The following is a 20,409-nucleotide window of genomic DNA, read 5'->3' on the forward strand; positions in this document are numbered from 1 at the left end:
TATTCTACACTCGTAACTACATTTATAAAACAGGGCTGGACGCTCCATTTGCTTATGAGTTCGACTGGGGGAAATAAGTGCGAGCTAGAGTGGGGAATATAAGTGCGGGGTTAGAGTTTTTCTATTTTGGGAAAGCGTGAATGGTCTGAATATGCTGAACGCGGTTCAGGTTTCTATTTTAGGATATAGGTCGCCGTCGCTGCACGGACCAGTTACTATTTTCGGAAAGTTTTCCATTTTGGGAGGGGGCACTGCGAAAGACAAACCGGTGCTTACGGGACTCTGTAGCCACGTCCTAATTTTTATTGTACTTACTCCTGCTTGCATTGCATTTACGGTGGCCTTGTCGCAGCGTACTGAATGATGCGATAATTACAATTTAACTGTGCCAATATGCAGCCATTACAGCATACTGTTATTGCTAAAAAATGGTCTGAACTGAAACAGTTATTGCTCGACAAAAATGCAACCGCGCAATGTCTAGAACAAACCCAGAGAAAAATGAAGGCACATACTGTATCGCAAACGAGGAAGAAAAGCTACTTTCCCTCCTTTTTTCCCATTCTTTTTCCCGGCAATTCTCGTCTTGGATACCCTGAAGCGGTTGCTGCCGAGCAAAGCCATTTTCCTTCCTTTTTTTCCCATCGATTTTTCCGGTAATTCTTGTCTTGGATACTCTGCAGCGGTTAAAACGCTCCTAAATCTTAGCTCCCACGGGCCCCACCTCTCCCGTAACCGCCGTTTCGCCCTCTCTATCTCGCTGCCACGTAGCCTCCCTGGAAGCACGGGCCCCGCAGCCTGATCCAACCTTTTTTTTTTGTTTCTGAGAATCCAAGAAACACTTTCTGATTTCTTGGCATGAACCCGATTCAAATCCTGGCCGCAAAGCAGGCCCAAAGGTCACACAGCCCACGGCAAAGCCAGATAAACTGCCTAATGGGCCTTGTTCCTGGAGGAGTAGTTTGCCTTCAATATGCTGATGCTACTTTATTTTTTCTAGAGAAAGACACTAGAAGTGCTACTATCATGAAGTGGGTTTTAATTTATTTTAAACAAATATCTGGTATTTGAACTAATTACCATAAAAGTGAGGTTGATTCCTATTAATGTGGATATAGAAGAGTGTATCCCTTTTGTTGATATTTTTGGCTGTGTCTTAGCTTCTTTCCCTATTAAATATATTGGTATTTCTTTACACCATGATAAGTTGAAAGGGAAGATTTGGAGCCTCTGATTAATGCTCTACTTGGTAGAATGACTGGGTGGAGAGAAAAACTATTGTCTTCTGCAGCTAAGAGAGAATTAGTTAGATCTATACTTTCTAGCATTCCTATATATCGGGCTTTGAAGCTCATTAATACCCTGTTAGCTAATTGTTTGTGGAATGATGAAGAAGGGAATCATAAGATTTATCTGGCTAACTGGCCCTCTGTCTATATGAGGAAAGATTTTGGAGGAATGGGTATTCCCAACCTTCATGACCTTAATATTTGTTTGTTGGGTTCTTGGGTTAAAAGATACATTCAAGGTGAAGGTACTATGTGGAGGAAAGTGATAGATAGTAAATATAATACTAGAAATCCAAACATTATTTGCTTCCATGATACTCATCCATATACCTTCTGGAAAGAAGTGATGGGAGCAGCTGAGGCAGTGAGTTTTTGTTATAAGTGAAAAATTGGAAATGGTAGAAGGGTTAGATTCTAGGAGGATTGGTTTGGTAATACTAATCTAGCTACATAGTTTTGGGACATATATTTTGTTTCTAATCAACAACAAAACTGTTTGGAAGGTATGGGATGGAACAAATTTGAGATGTGATTTTAGGAGAACTTTCTCTTATGAAATGATGACATAGTGGCAGGAATAGTCTAATAGAAAAATATGACCAGCTTATTTGTTCCTATAAAATAAATGGCATTTACTCCTCCAAATTCATGTATGCTTTGGTTAATTTTAGAGGCGTTACACATGTGTACTTAATTATCTACAGTTTGGGACCTAAAAATTCCTCCCAGGGTCCAGGTCTTTTTATGGTTGTTATCTCAAAACAAAGTTATGACTAGAGATAATCTAAGATAGAGAGGGGTTCCAAAACCTCTTGAATTCCCCTTCTGTAAAGAGTTTGAATGTGTCCACCATCTGTTCTTTGACTACATAATAGCCAAAAGTCTCTGACAGTTGGTAAAGAATTGTTTTAAGTGTAGGATTGGTAAATTTGTAGATGCACCAAGTAGATGGTTATGCAATAAGAAGTTCTTACAATTTAATTTCTTATGCTACTGTGTAGGATTTGGAATTCCAAAAATAGCTTAGCGTTTAATAGATTGACTTGGATGGATATGAAACGGGTGTGGTGGTTGATCTTGTCCTACCTAAGGAACTAGAAGGTTCCTTTCAAAGATCAAACCTAGAGGGAGGTGGACTTGTTTGCAGAAACACTGACCCTCCTCAAGTCACCTCTGGCACACAGATGCTATCGAGCTGAAGTGCACCAGTTTCGACTGGATTTTTTCCTGGGCTCCGGCTTCAAAGCTTGCACATGGTGGAAGAGCCTCTCTGGCATGCCTGAAGGAGCACCATGAGGAGGAATTTTCGATCCATGTCGTGCTGGACTAGCCGAGCTCGTCGTTTGGAGTTCTTGGAAGTCCTAAAATTCTGGTGTAATGTAATGGTTTCTGGTGGTATTCTAGATAGTTGCTAGGTTCTGGCGTGCTTTTGAGGCGCTGAGCTGTTGGTTTAAGTTCAGTGTCATGGTGCCCCTCCTGTGGGTGTTAGTTTCCATTTAAAACTCTAGTTGTTGCTCTTTGTTTTTGCTTGGATGATCTGAACAATGTGGTTTCCTGTATTCTATAAATAGTACTGGGAAAATGTCTCCCTGGGAGACTGGACAGTTGGGTGTCAGCCAGCACATGAGCTGCTAATGACACACTTGCTTCAGTTTAAAACGAAACAGCTGCCTTGGATCAAGCAGTCGACTGCATAAAAGAAAGAAGGTTCTCCACCGTCCACACCATTTTGTTATGCGCATTCCGCTCCTGATCCCACATCACGAGACGCATAAACCTCGCTTGTGATAAACAATTCGTAACCTCCTTCCGAAAAACAAACGATTAGTATCATCTCTGTCTGGTGGTGATGCTCTAGTACCACTATTAACTAGTGTACGCGCAGATGTAACTAATCAATGCAGCCAGCGAACTTTGCGCTCTTGACGTGAACTGTGGTTGCTTCTCCCAGTCCGCTGAATCCGCTGTGCTCTGTTTGCACGCTGAACGAACGAGCGTGTCTTGATGTTGATGGCTCCACTGCTGCTGATTCCATCAGAGATTAAACTATCATTTGACTAGCTTGCAGCTTGCTTAGTAGTCAAATCCATATGATCACAGCTCAAAAAAAAAATCGTAGGACGAACATGCTGAGCTGATAAAACAAAAATAAGAAGCGCCCACCGTGGGGCTCGAACCCACGACCACAAGGTTAAGAGCCTTGCGCTCTACCAACTGAGCTAGACGGGCCTGCTTGGTAAATTTTAAATTACAGGCCTTTTCCTCCAGATAGCATAAGTTACTGTATGGGTCATCAGTACAGTCGTATAGTTCACACCAGCTGAACTGTTCCAATCACACGCACACACAAAGCTTTTGCTTTCACCCATTGAGCTGTTCCAATCACATCAAATGCCGTGTGAACTGTGAAGGCCGAAGATTAGCCCAGTAATAAGCCTATTTAAACATGTGGAGCAGTGCAAATGCAAGGTAATAAATTTTCAAAGACATGATATGGCAATATTTTGCCTGTTTAATATCGATATGAAACATCTTTAAAATAATATACTAAGTATTGGCAAATGGATGAACCGTCATATTGTGCCTTCAACGAGCTCGAGCTAATTGGCTGAATCAGGGTGACATGAACACGTCTTTTTTTCATAGTTTCGCCTCGGCCACACGAAAGAAGAACTTCATAAAAAGACTAAAAAACGAAGCAAATCAATGAGTACAAGGTACCGAGGGGCTGAAACCAATTGTGTTTGACTATTTTTCTAACCTCTTTTCTTCTGAAGTCCAGGCCACCGATCCGGTTCTTCTTGAGAAAATCCATCCAAGAGTGACTGTAGAGATGAACGAAAAACTAAAAGCTCCATATTCTGCTGAGGAGGTTAAAAAGGCTGCTTTTAGTATTGGTGATTTCAAAGCTCCAGGGCCGATCGGTTCCATGCGGTCTTCTATAAACGCTTTTGGGATGTGTTTGGTGAAGATATTACCTCTGAAGTTTTGCAAGCACCTAATTCAGGTACAATACCGGAGGGTTGGAATGATACGATGGTGGTTCTTATAACCAAAACTGATGACCCTAAGTTAATTACCCAGTTTCGCCCTATTAGCCTGTGTAATGCTATATATAAGATTATCTCAAAGGTGATTACTATGAGACTGAAAGAAATTCTTCCAGATATTATTTCCCCGATGCAAAGTGCTTTTGTACCTGGAAGGCTGATTAATGATAATGTGTTAGTTGCTTATAAGAGTATTCATGCTATCAAAAATAAGAGAAACGGTGATGTTGGTTCTTGTGCAGTAAAATTAGATATGCATAAAGCTTATGACAGAGTGGAGTGGATTTTCTTGGAAAATACGATGAGAAAACTGGGGTTTGATGAAGCCTAGATCAATATGACGATGGCTTGTGTTAGGTCTGTCAGATATCAAGTGCGGTTTAATTCAGAAGAGATTGATATGTTTACACCTACCAGAGGGCTCCATCAGGAGGATCCTCTTTCTCCATATTTGTTCTTGTTGTGCGCTGAAGGATTATCAAGTTTGTTGTTGTATGAAGAAGAAGTTGGTGGCATTGATGGGATAAGAGTGTGCAGAAATGCACCGTGGTTTCACACCTGTTATTTGCTGATGATTCCTTAATTCTCAAGAGAGCGGACATGATGAATGCAACTTTCTTGCAACAAGTTCTTGATACTGATACGTCTCCGACGTATCGATAATTTCTTATGTTCCATGCCACATTATTGATGTTATCTACATGTTTTATGCACACTTTATGTCATATTCGTGCATTTTCTGGAACTAACCTATTAACAAGATGCCGAAGTGCCGATTGCTTGTTTTACGCTGTTTTTGGTTTCAGAAATCCTAGTAAGGAAATATTCTCGGAATTGGACGAAATCAAAGCCCATGGGCCTATTTTCTCACGAAGCTTCCAGAAGTCCGAAGGAGAGACGAAGAGGGGCCACGGAGGGGCCACACTATAGGGCGGCGCGGCCCCCCCTTGGCCGCGCCGGCCCGTGGTGTGGGGCCCCCGTGCCCCCTCTTGACCTGACCTTCCGCCTACAAATAGCCTCCGTGACGAAACCCCCGCATCCGAGAGCCACGATACGGAAAACCTTCCGGAGACGCCGCCAACGCCGATCCCATCTCGGGGGATCCGGGAGATCGCCTCCGGCACCCTGCCGGAGAGGGGAATCATCTCCCGGGAGGACTCTACGCCGCCATGGTCGCCTCCGGTGTGATGTGTGAGTAGTCTACCCCTGGACTATGGGTCCATAGCGGTAGCTAGATGGTTGTCTTCTCCCCATTGTGCTATCATTGTCGGATCTTGTGAGCTGCCTAACATGATCAAGATCATCTATCTGTAATTCTATATGTTGCGTTTGTTGGGATCCGATGAATAGAGAATACTTGTTATGTTGATTATCAAGACTATGTCTATGTGTTGTTTATGATCTTGCATGCTCTCCGTTATTAGTAGATGCTTTGGCCAAGTTGATGCTAGTAACTCCAAGAGGGAGTATTTATGCTCGATAGTGGGTTCATGCCTCCGTGAATGCGGAGGAGTGACAAGAACCACTAAGGTTATGGATGTCTTGTTGCCACTAGGGATAAAACATTAGTGCTATGTTCAAGGATGTAGTCACTAGTTACATTACGCGCAATACTTAATGCAATTGTCACGTTGTTAGCAACTTAATGCGGAGGGGTTCGGATGATAACCTGAAGGTGGACTTTTTAGGCATAGATGCATGCTTGGATGGCGGTCTATGTACTTTGTCGTAATGCCCAATTAAATCTCACTATACTCATCATGATATGTATGTGCATTGTCATGCTCTCTTTATTTGTCAATTGCCCAAGCTGTAATTTGTTCACCCAACATCTTGTTCGTCTTATGGGAGAGACACCTCTAGTGAGCTGTGGACCCCGGTCCAATTCTCTTTACTGAAATACAATCTACTGCAATACTTGTTCTACTTGTTTTACGCAAACAATCATCTTCCACACAATACGGTTAATCCTTTGTTACAGCAAGCCGGTGAGATTGACAACCTCAGCTGTTTCGTTGGGGCAAAGTACTTTGGTTGTGTTGTGCAGGTTCCACGTTGGCGCCGGAATCCCTGGTGTTGCGCCGCACTACATCCCGCCGCCATCAACCTTCAACGTGCTTCTTGGCTCCTCCTGGTTCGATAAACCTTGGTTTCTTTACGAGGGAAAACTTGCTGCTGTGCGCATCATACCTTCCTCTTGGGGTTGCCCAACGAACGTGTGAAATACATGCCATCAAGCACATTTTTACGGCGCCGTTGCCGGGGAGATCAAGACACGCTGCAAGGGGAGTCTCCACTTCTCAATCTCTTTACTTTGTTTTTGTCTTGCTTAGTTTTATTTACTACTTTCTTTGCTGCACTAAATCAAAATACAAAAAAATTAGTTGCTAGTTTTACTTTATTTGCTATCTTGTTTGCTATATCAAAAACACAAAAAACTAAGTTTACTTGCATTTACTTTATCTAGTTTGCTTTATTTACTGTTGCTAAAATGGCCAACGCTGAAAATACTAAGTTGTGTGACTTCACAACCACAAATAATAATGATTTCTTATGCACACCTATTGCTCCACATGCTACTACAGCAGAATTCTTTGAAATTAAACCTGCTTTACTGAATCTTGTTATGCGAGATCAATTTTCTGGAGTTAGTTCTGATGATGCTGCTGCCCATCTTAATAATTTTGTTGAATTATGTGAAATGCAAAAATATAAAGATGTAGATGGTGATATTATTAAACTAAAATTGTTCCCTTTCTCATTAAGAGGAAGAGCTAAAGATTGGTTGCTATCTCTGCCTAAGAATAGTATTGATTCATGGACTAAATGCAAGGATGCTTTTATTGGTAGATATTATCCCCCTGCTAAAATTATATCTTTGAGGAGTAGCATAATGAATTTTAAACAATTAGATACTGAACATGTTGCTCAAGCTTGGGAAAGAATGAAATCTCCGGTTAAAAATTGCCCAACCCATGGATCGACTACTTGGATGATCATCCAAACCTTCTATGCGGGACTAAATTTTTCTTCACGGAATTTATTGGATTCAGCTGCTGGAGGTACCTTTATGTCCATCACTCTTGGTGAAGCAACAAAGCTTCTTGATAATATGATGATCAACTACTCTGAATGGCACACGGAAAGAGCTCCACAAGGTAAGAAGGTAAATTCGTCGAAGAAACCTCTTCCTTGAGTGATAAGATTGATGCTATTATGTCTATGCTTGTGAATGATAGGACTAATATTGATCCTAATAATGTTCCATTAGCTTCATTGGTTGCACAAGAAGAACATGTTGATGTAAACTTCATTAAAAATAATAATTTCAACAACAATGCTTACCGGAACAATTCTAGTAACAACTATAGGCCATATCCTTATAATAATGGCAACGGCTATGGTAATTCTTATGGGAATTCTTACAACAATAATATGAATTCACCCCCTGGACTTGAAGCCATGCTTAAAGAATTTATTAGTACACAAACTGCTTTTAACAAATCTGTTGAAGAAAAGCTTGGGAAAATTGATATACTTGCTTCTAAAGTCGATAGTCTTGCTGCTGCTGATGTTGATCTTTTGAAATCGAAAGTTTTGCCTAATGAGAATCATCATAATAAAATTACTACTACAGCAAATGCCATTCAAGTTAGAATTAATGAGAATATAAGATTAATGGCTGAACTGCGTGCTAGGTGGGATAGAGAAGAAAATGAAAAACTAGCTAAAGAGAAGAATGTAGCTAAAGTTTGGACTATTACCACCACTAGTAATGCTAATGCTACACATGTTGCTGCACCTCCTACTAATACTAATAAAAGAATTGGTGTTAGCAATGTTTCCACTTCTAATGCAAAGCGCGAAAAACTGCTTGAAACTGCTAAAACTGCTGAAACTGCTCGTGATAAAGCTCGCTGAAATTTTTTCCAACATTGGGGATGATGATCCCATTGCTTTAGATTATAATGGTTTGAATTTTGATGATTGCCACATCTCTGAAGTTATAAAGTTCTTGCAAAAACTTGCTAAAAGTCCTAATGCTAGTGCTATAAATTTGGCTTTCACGCATCATATTACAAATGCTCTCATAAAAGCTAGAGAAGAGAAATTAGAGCGCGAAGCCTCTATTCCTAAAAAGCTAGAGGATGGTTGGGAGCCCATCATTAAGATGAAGGTTAAAGATTTTGATTGCAATGCTTTATGTGATCTTGGTGCAAGTATTTCTGTTATGCCTAAGAAAATTTATAATATACTTGACTTGCCACCGCTGAAAAATTGTTATTTGGATGTTAATCTTGCTGATCATTCTACAAAGAAACCTTTGGGTAAAGTTGATAATGTTCGCATTACCGTTAACAATAATCTTGTTCCCGTTGATTTTGTTGTCTTGGATATTGAATGCAATGCATCTTGTCCCATTATATTGGGAAGACCTTTTCTTCGAACTGTTGGTGCTACCATTGATATGAAGGAAGGTAATATAAAATATCAATTTCCTCTCAAGAAAGGTATGGAACACTTCCCTAGAAAGAGAATGAAGTACCCTTTTGATTCTATTATGAGAACAAATTATGATGTTGACACTTCGTCTCTTGATAATACTTGATACACACTTTATGCGCCTAGCTGAAAGGCGTTAAAGAAAAGCGCTTATGGGAGACAACCCATGTTTTTACCTACAGTACTTTGTTTTTATTTTGTGTCTTGGAAGTTGTTTACTACTGTAGCAACCTCTCCTTATCTTAGTTTTTTGTTTTGTTGTGCCAAGTTAAGCCGTTGATAGAAAAGTAAGTACTAGATTTGGATTACTGCACAGTTCCAGATTTCTTTGCTGTCACGAATCTGGGTCCACCTCCCTGTAGGTAACTCAGAAAATTATGCCAATTTACGTGCATGATCCTCAGATATGTATGCAACTTTCATTCAATTTGAGCATTTTCATTTGAGCAAGTCTGGTGCCATTTTAAAATTCGTCAATACGAACTGTTCTGTTTTGACAGATTCTGCCTTTTATTTCGCATTGCCTCTTTCGTTATGTTGGATGAATTTCTTTGATCCACTAATGTCCAGTAGCATTATGCAATGTCCAGAAGTGTTAAGAATGATTGTGTCACCTCTGAATATGTCAATTTATATTGTGCACTAACCCTCTAATGAGTTGTTTCGAGTTTGGTGTGGAGGAAGTTTTCAAGGATCAAGAGAGGAGTATGATGCAACATGATCAAGGAGAGTAAAAGCTCTAAGCTTGGGGATGCACCCGGTGGTTCACCCCTGCATATATCAAGAAGACTCAAGCGTCTAAGCTTGGGGATGCCCAAGGCATCCCCTTCTTCATCGACAACATTATCAGGTTCCTCCACTGAAACTATATTTTTATTCCATCACATCTTATGTGCTTTTTCTTGGAGCGTCGGTTTGTTTTTGTTTTTTGTTTTGTTTGAATAAAATGGATCCTAGCATTCACTTTATGGGAGAGAGACACGCTCCGCTGTAGCATATGGACAAGTATGCCCTTGGTTTCTACTCATAGTATTCATGGCGAAGTTTCTCCTTCGTTAAATTGTTATATGGTTGGAATTGGAAAATGATACATGTAGTAATTGCTATAAATGTCTTGGGTAATGTGATACTTGGCAATTGTTGTGCTCATGTTTAAGCTCTTGCATCATATGCTTTGCACCCATTAATGAAGAAATACATAGAGCATGCTAAAATTTGGTTTGCATATTTGGTTTCTCTAAGGTCTAGATAATTTCTAGTATTGAGTTTGAAAAACAAGGAAGATGGTGTAGAGTCTTATAATGTTTTCAATATGTCTTTTATGTGAGTTTTGCTGCACCGGTTCATCCTTGTGTTTGTTTCTAATAAGCCTTGCTAGCCTAAACCTTGTATTGAGAGGGAATACTTCTCATGCATCCAAAATACTTGAGCCAACCACTATGCCATTTGTGTCCACATACCTACCTACTACATGGTATTTTCCGCCATTCCAAAGTAAATTGCTTGAGTGCTACCTTTAAAATTCCATCATTCACCTTTGCAATATATAGCTCATGGGACAAATAGCTTAAAAACTATTGTGGTATTGAATATGTAATTATGCACTTTATCTCTTATTAAGTTGCTTGTTGTGCGATAACCATGTTTCTCGGGGACGCCATCAACTATTCATTGTTGAATTTCATGTGAGTTGCTATGCATGTTCGTCTTGTCCGAAGTAAGGGCGATCTACACTGAGTTGAATGGTTTGAGCATGCATATTGTGAGAGAAGAACATTGGGCCGCTAACTAAAGCCATGTTCCATGGTGGAAGTTTCAGTTTTGGACAAACATCCTCAAATCTCTAATGAGAAAAGAATTAATTGTTGTTGAATGCTTAAAGCATTAAAAGAGGAGTCCATTATCCGTTGTCTATGTTGTCCCGGTATGGATGTCTAAGTTGAGAATAATCAAAAGCGAGAAATCCAAATGCGAGCTTTCTCCTTAGACCTTTGTACAGGCGGCATAGAGGTACCCCTTTGTGAAACTTGGTTAAAGCATATGTATTGCGGTGATAATCCAGGTAGTCCAAGCTAATTAGGACAAGGTGCGGGCACTATTGGTACACTATGCATGAGGCTTGCAACTTATAAGATATAATTTACATGATGCATATGCTTTATTACTACCGTTGACAAAATTGTTTCATGTTTTCAAAATCAAAGCTCTAGCACAAATATAGCAATCGATGCTTTTCCTCTATGAGGACCATTCTTTTACTTTCAATATTGAGTCGAGTTCACCTATTTCTCTCCACCTCAAGAAGCAAACACTTGTGTGAACTGTGCATTGATTCCTACATACTTGCTTATTGCACTTATTATATTACTCTATGTTGACAATATCCATGAGATATACATGTTACAAGTTGAAAGCAACCGCTGAAACTTAATCTTCTTTTGTGTTGCTTCAATACCTTTACTTTGAATTATTGCTTTATGAGTTAACTCTTATGCAAGACTTATTGATGCTTGTCTTGAAGTGCTATTCATGAAAAGTCTTTGCTATATGATTCACTTGTTTACTCATGTCATATACATTGTTTTGATCGCTGCATTCACTACATATGCTTTACAAATAGTATGATCAAGATTATGATGGCATGTCACTCCGAAATTATCCGTGTTATCGTTTTACCTGCTCGGGACGAGCGGAACTAAGCTTGGGGATGCTGATACGTCTCCGACGTATCGATAATTTCTTATGTTCCATGCCACATTATTGATGTTATCTACATGTTTTATGCACACTTTATGTCATATTCGTGCATTTTACGGAACTAACCTATTAACAAGATGCCGAAGTGCCGATTCTTGTTTTCTAGCTTGTTTTTGGTTTCAGAAATCCTAGTAAGGAAATATTCTCGGAATTGGACGAAATCAAAGCCCAGGGGCCTATTTTCTCACGAAGCTTCCAGAAGTCCGAAGGAGAGACGAAGAGGGGCCACGGAGGGGCCACACTATAGGGCGGCGCGGCCCCCCCTTGGCCGCGCCGGCCTGTGGTGTGGGGCCCCCGTGCCGCCTCTTGACCTGCCCTTCCGCCTACAAATAGCCTCCGTGACGAAACCCCCAGTACCGAGAACCACGATACGGAAAACCTTCCAGAGACGCCGCCAACGCCGATCCCATCTCGGGGGATCCAGGGAGATCGCCTCCGGCACCCTGCCGGAGAGGGGAATCATCTCCCGGAGGACTCTACGCCGCCATGGTCGCCTCCGGTGTGATGTGTGAGTAGTCTACCCCTGGACTATGGGTCCATAGCAGTAGCTAGATGGTTGTCTTCTCCCCATTGTGCTATCATTGTCGGATCTTGTGAGCTGCCTAACATGATCAAGATCATCTATCTGTAATTCTATATGTTGCGTTTGTTGGGATCCGATGACATAGGCATCCCAAATGAGCCTGCCGAATATAGTACCCGGGGTTTATTGAAGGCCCACTACCCGAAGAATAAGAAGACTCGAGAGCCCAAGATGTATTTAAGGAAAAGATAGAGTTGTAATAGGAAGTGTTATTTGTAATCTGGCGGGATGAGTTAGAAACCGTCCCGGACTCTGTAATCCTTGTATAGCACGAATCCCTCGGCTCCACCTATATAAAGGGGGGTCGAGGGACGAGAAGATCATCGAATCATTGTTTGCGAACCCTAGTTTTCATATTCGTCGAGTACTTTTCGGCTGAAACCTTCGAGATCTACTTGCCCTCTACTTCTAACTAAACCCTAGCCTACAATCCATAGGCATTGATAAGTTAATCCCTTGTCAATTGGCGCCGTCTGTGGGAATTAGAGGCGTAAGGATCTGATCTCGATGGCACGTTCAAGATCTTCGACATCGTCAACCGGAAGCAACACTATGGATCAAGGTAAACAGATCGCTACTGGTCTTGTCGATTTTGTTCCTCACCCACCCTCCCGTTTGGATGCATATGCGTATCTGGTGGAGCCCTTGGAGATGACGTTCGGAAGGTTCCACTTTCGCGTTGAGAAGGAAGGATCGTATCGTGTCGAAATTCCGATTTCGTCGGGATCGTCGGCGGTTGATTCTGATTTTTCAAGCTATGCATCGTCAACTGAGTCAGAAGGAGAAACTTCGGCAACACATTACGTTAGCATCAGAGCAAGAGAGAAACTCGCCAAGATCTTCAGCAACGCATCGTCTGAGTCATCTGCGGACTCATATATAAGCGATGGCTCAAGCGATGTCGACAATTACAACTTCATCGACAAATCTCTCACAGTGGGCAAGGTCTTCATCAATCTCAACAATGATGTCACCGAACCCAACATAGATCTGAGTACAAAATATCATCAGATTTATGCTATCGAAAATCAAGAGGAAACATCGGAGGCTTTCGACGAGTTGGGAAATCCTTTTGTCGATCCCTCAGATCTAAGGAGAGGTATGGGCACTAAATATGACGGGCCCACACCACGCGTCAGAGTTCAACTTCCACAAGCAGCTTGGGATAGAGCGGCAAAAGCCTTAGATGGTTCGGAACCAATGACGACGACAGCTACAGCTCAAGAACTGCAAGCTTATCAATATAGGCTCGCACGAACTGCCCGAGAAATAGAAAAACAGACAGCTGAGTTGAACAGGAGAAAGGAGGCAGCTTCTGCATCCAGCAGGAGAAGGGCAGATTTAAGTAGACAATCTAGAGTTTCGGGTGATAGCCACCGGGAAGATCGGAACAGAGGAAGATCAAGGTTACAACATATACCTGAGGCAGAAAGAGAATACTTGGTTCAAAACCTCGACATGTCCTTTATGACGATAGATACAAGAGGAAATATTATCCCTAAAACACCGGAAGCTGGGTATATGGCGACACAAGCCTACATCCTCGCATCCAAACCACCCCCGGGAGATCCAAGGGAGACATTATACAACATGGCACCGGCAGGAGTTGGAGCTATGGGGACGAGCATTCGTAGCAACGCCTCCCGAAGGAACGCCAAGGCAAAATAGTCCACGACCTGCGGCGGCAACGGCGGCGGTTCTCGAAGGACCGAGTGGAGCAAGAGACACGAGGAGTACAAGCAAGGGTCGATAGAGCAAGGCAAAGCGGAAGGGATCATCGGCAGTCCCCGGAGCTTAATGACGAGGATATGTGCGGTCTACCATGCTTCACGAGAAGAGTCCGAAAAACTCGAGTACCCTCAGGATTCAAGTTACCCGATCACTTCAAAAAGTTCGACGGCCTTCAAGATCCGGAGGACTGGCTAATTGATTACCTCGAGACGGTGAAGCTAACTGGAGGAACTAGAGCAACAGCCATGCAAAGTATTCAGGTACATTTAAGTGGAGCCGCACGATCCTGGATCAAAAAACTTCCGCCAGGATCCATCGACAGCTGGGAAAATTTTGAGGACGTATTCGTCAAGAACTTCAGGTCCACATGCAAGAAGCCTGCGTCGTTAGAAGAGCTGAGGGCGTGTCGACAAAAGCCAGATGAGTCAATGAGAAAATACATCCAAAGGTGGAACATCATAAAAAACTCGGCGAAAAATATATCCGACGAGAGAGCAATAGATGCGTTTGTCGCGGGAATCGAGCGCGGAGACTTTGTCGAGGACTTGGGAAGGACCAATCCAAAAACGAGTATCCGCGTTGATGGAAATAGCAAATAGATGGGCAGACGGAGAAGACGCTGTCCACAATAAACGACACAGGTCGCCAGAAGAAGACCGTGGTCGAAATTATCAGTCGAGGCGACGATTTCCTCGGCAGTATCCAAGTTATGACGCCCCAGGGCAAATTTCGGCAGGATTTCGAGCAAATACGGGAGGAAGCAACGAGAGACGATTATCAGAGAAGCAATGAGCAGCGAAGCGATAATAGGGACGACTCCCGCAACAGGCAAAATAGTGGGCCAAGGTTTCCAAGACCTTTTGTGTCTCCCGAAGAAATGTTAAATGGACCGTGCCAGATGCATTTTTTCCTCGATAGCAATGGGAAAAGACGAGTCGGGACACCTCCGGAAGGATTGTCGAAATTTTCAAGCAATGTTCGGATGTGCGGAAAACGCTCACGCACGAGCAGCACGAGAGAAACCCTCGGGAGCCTAGGAGTGAAGTTCATCTACCGCCACCTCCCGCGATTACGAGAGGACAATCGACACCAGCTCGGAATAGCGGCAAGCACTCGCACCACCACCCTATGTTGATCCTAACTCCAACGGAGCAGTGTCGATGATTCGAAGGGTAGGCCGTCCAATAGAGCTCAAAAAGTAATCTCACGACGAGTGGTTATGGCGGAGAAAATGCCTCCACCAACGGTTGAGTACCTTAATTGGTCGGGACAAGATATAGGCTTCACAATAGCGGATCATCCGCAAGCAAGTTCCTCGACCGGGGCAGTCAGCACTTATTTTACCAGCAGTTATTGCGGGTTTTGATGTTTCTCGAGTGTTCATAGATGGTGGCAGCAGCTTAAACCTTATGTATGCAGATACATTGAGGAAGATGAACATATCCTTAGCAAACCTGAAGTCAACAGACACAAGGTTCCACGGCATCACACCAGACAAACCAAGTTACCCATTGGGAAAGATCAACCTCGACGTTCAGTTTGGAACCCGAGAAAATTATAGAATCGAGAGACTAGAGTTTGAAGTCGTGGATTTTCCATCGCGAGTACCACGCTTTGTTGGGACGACCAGCATATGCTAGATTTATGGCAGTACCACACTATACATACCTGTTATGGAGATTGCCTGGACCCAAGGGACCAATCACGGTCAGAGGGAGTTTCGCCCTAGCTGATAAGTGCGACAAGGATTTCCATCGGTTATCAGAAACCTTCGGGATGCAAGCTGAATACTTGGCATCAAAAAGCATGACTGATTACGACGTACTACCAGACGTCGGAAGGCCAAACAAAGAATCAACTTTCAACACAGAGAAAAATTCTAAGGAGGTGCAGATTCACCCGACAGATCCAAAAAAGACGACATCCATTGCAAACAACATGGATATCGCATAGGAAAGCGCGCTCGTCGAGTTCCTCCGTGAGAACTGGAAAATCTTCGCATGGTGTCCAGCTGACATGCCGGGAGTACCCGGGGAACTTGCCGAGCACCACCTAAATTTGGATCCAACAAGCGAAACCAATCGGACAACCTTTGCGGCGTTTTTCGGAACCAAACCGCAAATCTATGCTATCAGAAATAAATCGACTAGAGGAAGCTGGTTTTATCGGAGAGATATCTACGAAGCCACATGGGTAGCTAACCCGGTGATGGTGCCGAAGAAAAACACGACAGTCCTTCGCATGTGCGTCGACTTCACGTGTCTCAACAAACATTGCCCTAAGGATCACTTTCCCCTCCCAAGGATCGATCAAATTATCGACTCCACGGCAGGTTGTGAACGTCTTTCCTTTTTGGATGCATACTCTGGTTATAACCAGATCAGATTAAAAGAAGACGATGAAGCCAAGACAGCGTTTATTACACCTTACGGCGTGTTCTGCTACAAGACAATGCCCTTCGGTCTAAAAAACGCGGGAGCAACATATCAGAGGATGATGCAGAAGTGTTTAGCAACACAGATCGGGAAAAACGTGCAAGTATACATCGACGATGTCGTCATAACATCAAAAAAGGGGGCAACGCTGATCGAGGATCTCAAAGAAACTTTTGACAACCTCGACAAATTCTGCCTCAAGCTGAACCCGACGAAGTGTTCCTTTGGCGTCCCAGCAGGAGAACTTCTGGGGTTTCTAGTTTCAGCAAGAGGGATTGAAGCAAACCCCGACAAAATACAAGCCATAGTAACAATGAGGAAGCCAACGAAGTTGAAAGAAATACGGCAGACTAAGCGGGCGAGTCGCAGCTTTGAGCAGATTCGTCGCCAGGTTAGGAGAAAAAGCGCTACCATTTTACGCGCTGATCAAACAAGGAGATAAATTCCAGTGGAACGAAGAAGCCGATAGAGCTTTCGAGGATCTGAAGCGAAAAATCTCGACACCACCAATCCTGGTGGCTCCAAAGGAAAAGGAACCTCTCCTGCTGTATATTGCAGCCACACCCCAAGTGGTTAGCACGGTGTTAGTTGTCGAAAGAGAAGAAGAAGGGAAAATCCATGGAGTACAGCGGCCAGTATACTTCGTGAGCGAAGTCTTGTCACCCTCAAAACAAAGGTACCCTCAGTACCAAAAGCTAGCATATGGAGTATTCACTACAGCACGAAAACTGCGCCACTATTTTTCGGCACATCCGATCATAGTGGTCAATGAAGCTCCCTTGTCAAATATACTGAACAACCCAGAAGCTACGGGTCGTGTCTCCCTTTGGGGAATAGAACTTTCCCCTCGGGACATCACGTACGAAAAAGAAAAGCAATAAAGTCGCAAATACTGCCGGACTTCATCGCGAGTGGATGGAGTTGCAAAATACAGGACCTCCGGATTTATCGAGAACCCGGACTATGAACTTTGATGGGTCCAAAAGACTAGAAGGGGCTGGCGCAGGAGTAGTACTCATATCACCCGAAGGCGACAAGTTGAAGTACATCCTTCGGATGACGTTCCCTAACGCATCCAACAACGAAGCGAGAATATGAGGCTCTCATACATGGGATGAAGATGGCGAAAGCACTACGGAGCAACTCGATTAAAAATCTTCGGCGATTCACAATTGGTAGCTCAGCAAGTTATGAACCAATGTGATGCCGTTAATGATAGCATGATGGCATACAAGGAGGTGTACAATGAGCTCGAGAAGTTGTTTGATGGATGCGAGGTAAATCATATTAGTAGATTGAGCAACGACGAAGCCGACGTTCTTGCAAACATCGGGTCGCAGTGCCTTGCAGTCCCACCAGGTGTATTTTGGGAGGAGATAACAGAGAGATCTACTGAGTCAACAAAATCAAAAAAGAAGGAAAAGAAACCCTCGGGGGCTACCAAGGAGAAGCAAGAGGAGGAAGAAGAAGAGCAAGACCTGGTCATGGTAATACAGATACCATGGATGCAGCCGTATATATCATATATCCTCAGGAAAGAAATACCCGACGATCCAGTCGAAGCAAGGCGAGTAATTCGACGCTCCAAAGCTTTCACAGTGGTTAAGGGAGAACTATATAAGCGAAGTATTTCAGGCGTCTTGCAAAGGTGCGTTACACCCGAAGAAGGAAGAATAATTCTGAAGGATGTGCACGAAGGAATATGTGGCCACCACGCAAGTAGTCGAGCTATCGCAGCCAAGGTTTTTCGGGCAGGATTCTACGGCGGCGACAGCAATTGAGGACGCTAAGGACATAGTACGAACTTGCGACGCATGTCAAAGGTTTGCCGCAAAACCGCACTCTCCAGCAGCAGAGCTAGCCCCAATACCTTTGTCGTGGCCCTTTGCACAATGGGGACTCGATATGGTGGGCAAGTTACACAAATCATGGCCAGGAGGAAAGGAGTACATGCTAGTAGCTGTTGACAAATTTACAAAGTGGATAGAAGCGAAGCCGATAAATTCACCAGATGGAGCATCTGCAGTAAAATTCATACAAGGCCTCGTCTTCAGGTTTGGAGTGCCCCACAGCATCGTCACAGACAACGGCAGCAACTTCACATCCAATGAATTCAAAGACTACTGCAAAGAGGTGGGTATCAAGCTGAACTTTGCGTCAGTTGCACATCCTCAAACCAATGGGCAAGTCGAAAAAGCCAATGGCATCATCTGCAATGGCATCAAGAAACGTCTGTTGGGACCTTTAGAAAAAGCTCGACATACCTGGCCTGAAGAATTACCAAGTGTGTTGTGGAGCATCCGAACAACACCAAATACGGCGACACAAGAAACCCCGTTTTTTCTGGTCCATGGCGCGGAGGCAGTACTTCCAATAGAGATAGAGCACGACTCCCCTAGAGTCACAGCATATGATGAAGAAGCTTCAAAGATAGCATTGGAAGACGATGTGGACGCACTCGACGAAGCTCGAGACGAAGTACTATCTCGCGTAACCAAATATCAACAGGACTTGAAGAATTACCACAGTCGACGTCTGCGGCCAAGATCTTTTCAGGTGGGCGACCTAGTTCTTCGGCTCACGCAAAAAAGTCACGAAAAACTCGAGTCACCATGGCTTGGCCCTTACATCGTCACGGAAGTAATCGGAGGAGGAGCATACAGGATAAAGGACAAGAAGACAGGGTGGAGGAGCCAAACCCCGGAACGTGGCGCAACTCGGGCGGTTCTACGCCTAGAGTTGAAATATAGTCCTAGTAAAACTTCAATGTACTCGAAACGCCCACGAGTTTTCGGACGCACTCTTTTCCTTTTCGGGGCACCGAGTGGGGCCGGGAAAGGTTTTTAATGAGGCGGGCTCGTGGTGCTACAATATAATAAAGATAGTGGAGATATACTTCTTATTTTTCGACACGCTCGGGGGCTCAAACGCCCAAATCTCAAAATACATACAATATAGATTCACTGAAATATTTCGCCTTGGTACATTAATACCTCGCCAAATAAATATAGTGTATACATCAAAAAACATAAGTGCCTTGGTTTACAAAACCTCGCCATACAAATATAGAACCTCGACATCAAAGATACTCAACAATGGGCAATCTACCCATAAGGACAAACAAAGACGTCTTATTCCAGCAGAAAAAATAGATTTCAAGGAAGGAAAAATAGTGCAATCTTCGCCTAGTTAAGCTCGGGGGCTTCAACAACATAGAGGACCTCAGCAACATACAATGAGTTCCTTCGAAAATATGAGATACAAGGTTTCTAACATAATACAAGTCAATTAAATCCCAAGATAGTATCTACCGACAAGCCCCTGGTTGTCTTATGTTCAGCATAAGAACCCTTGGTAAAGAACTCTGAGTCCATCCGAAGAAGTTCATCTATCATCGACTCGGCCACAGGAGCTACCATGGCATCGATTGAGTCAATATCATTCTTCCGACGAGTTTTCTTGGCCAGGCAACCAGCAACAATCTTCGTCAGGTCCAACTTTGGGTAACAAATGTTTATCATAATCATGGCAAATCTCGCTCCAGCAGTGAGTTGAGCTCGCACAAAGTTATGGATGCGAGGAGCATCTCTGAATACCTCCAATAATTCGGGAAGAGTTTTCGGAACCTCGTTTCGCGGAAACAGATTCCTATAGACAAGGGTTAATGTCGACGTGCAAAAGCTGAGAAAATCGCGCACCTGGCAAGCACGATCTTGGAATCTAACAATTTGTTGGGTTCGTTCAGGAGTGGCCCAGAACAAACACCCATGATTAAGGGAGAGGTTAACAAGAAGATTTGTTCTCTCATTCACCCTCTGATCTTCGGCAGCAGAATCAAGAACTGAGCCTGTTAAAAGCAACGAGGGCAAGAAATTGGAAGAAAGGCACGACAAGATAAAGAAGAGGCATCAAAAGAAGGCAAAAACGTACCTAGCATATCTGTGCTAGCCTCCAGCATCAGTTCAAGCATACTATTTTCTCGGGTTGTGGCTCCCTTTGCTTCCAGTACAGCAGCATCCCTAGCAGCCACAGCTTCTTCGACTTGATGAAGCGCAAGTTTT

At 43.2% G+C, this 20,409-nt stretch overlaps 1 protein-coding gene and 1 non-coding gene across 2 annotated transcripts in view; both read right to left on the minus strand.

Moving 5' to 3' along the window:
* Positions 1 to 3,383: 3,383 nt before the first annotated feature.
* Positions 3,384 to 20,409, minus strand: part of LOC124656792 (U-box domain-containing protein 19-like) — a 40,473-nt gene continuing 23,447 nt past the window's right edge. The window contains exon 3 of the mRNA XM_047195475.1: positions 3,384 to 3,521. Within this exon, the coding sequence (XP_047051431.1) occupies positions 3,384 to 3,521 (138 nt within the window). The remainder of the gene's footprint in view (positions 3,522 to 20,409) is intronic.
* On the minus strand, positions 3,446 to 3,518 carry TRNAK-CUU. The gene has a single exon. It is a non-coding gene; the product is annotated as a tRNA-Lys (tRNA).

Source organism: Lolium rigidum, chromosome 5 (assembly GCF_022539505.1).
Source record: "Lolium rigidum isolate FL_2022 chromosome 5, APGP_CSIRO_Lrig_0.1, whole genome shotgun sequence".
In the NCBI taxonomy this organism is placed as follows: Eukaryota; Viridiplantae; Streptophyta; class Magnoliopsida; order Poales; family Poaceae; genus Lolium; species Lolium rigidum.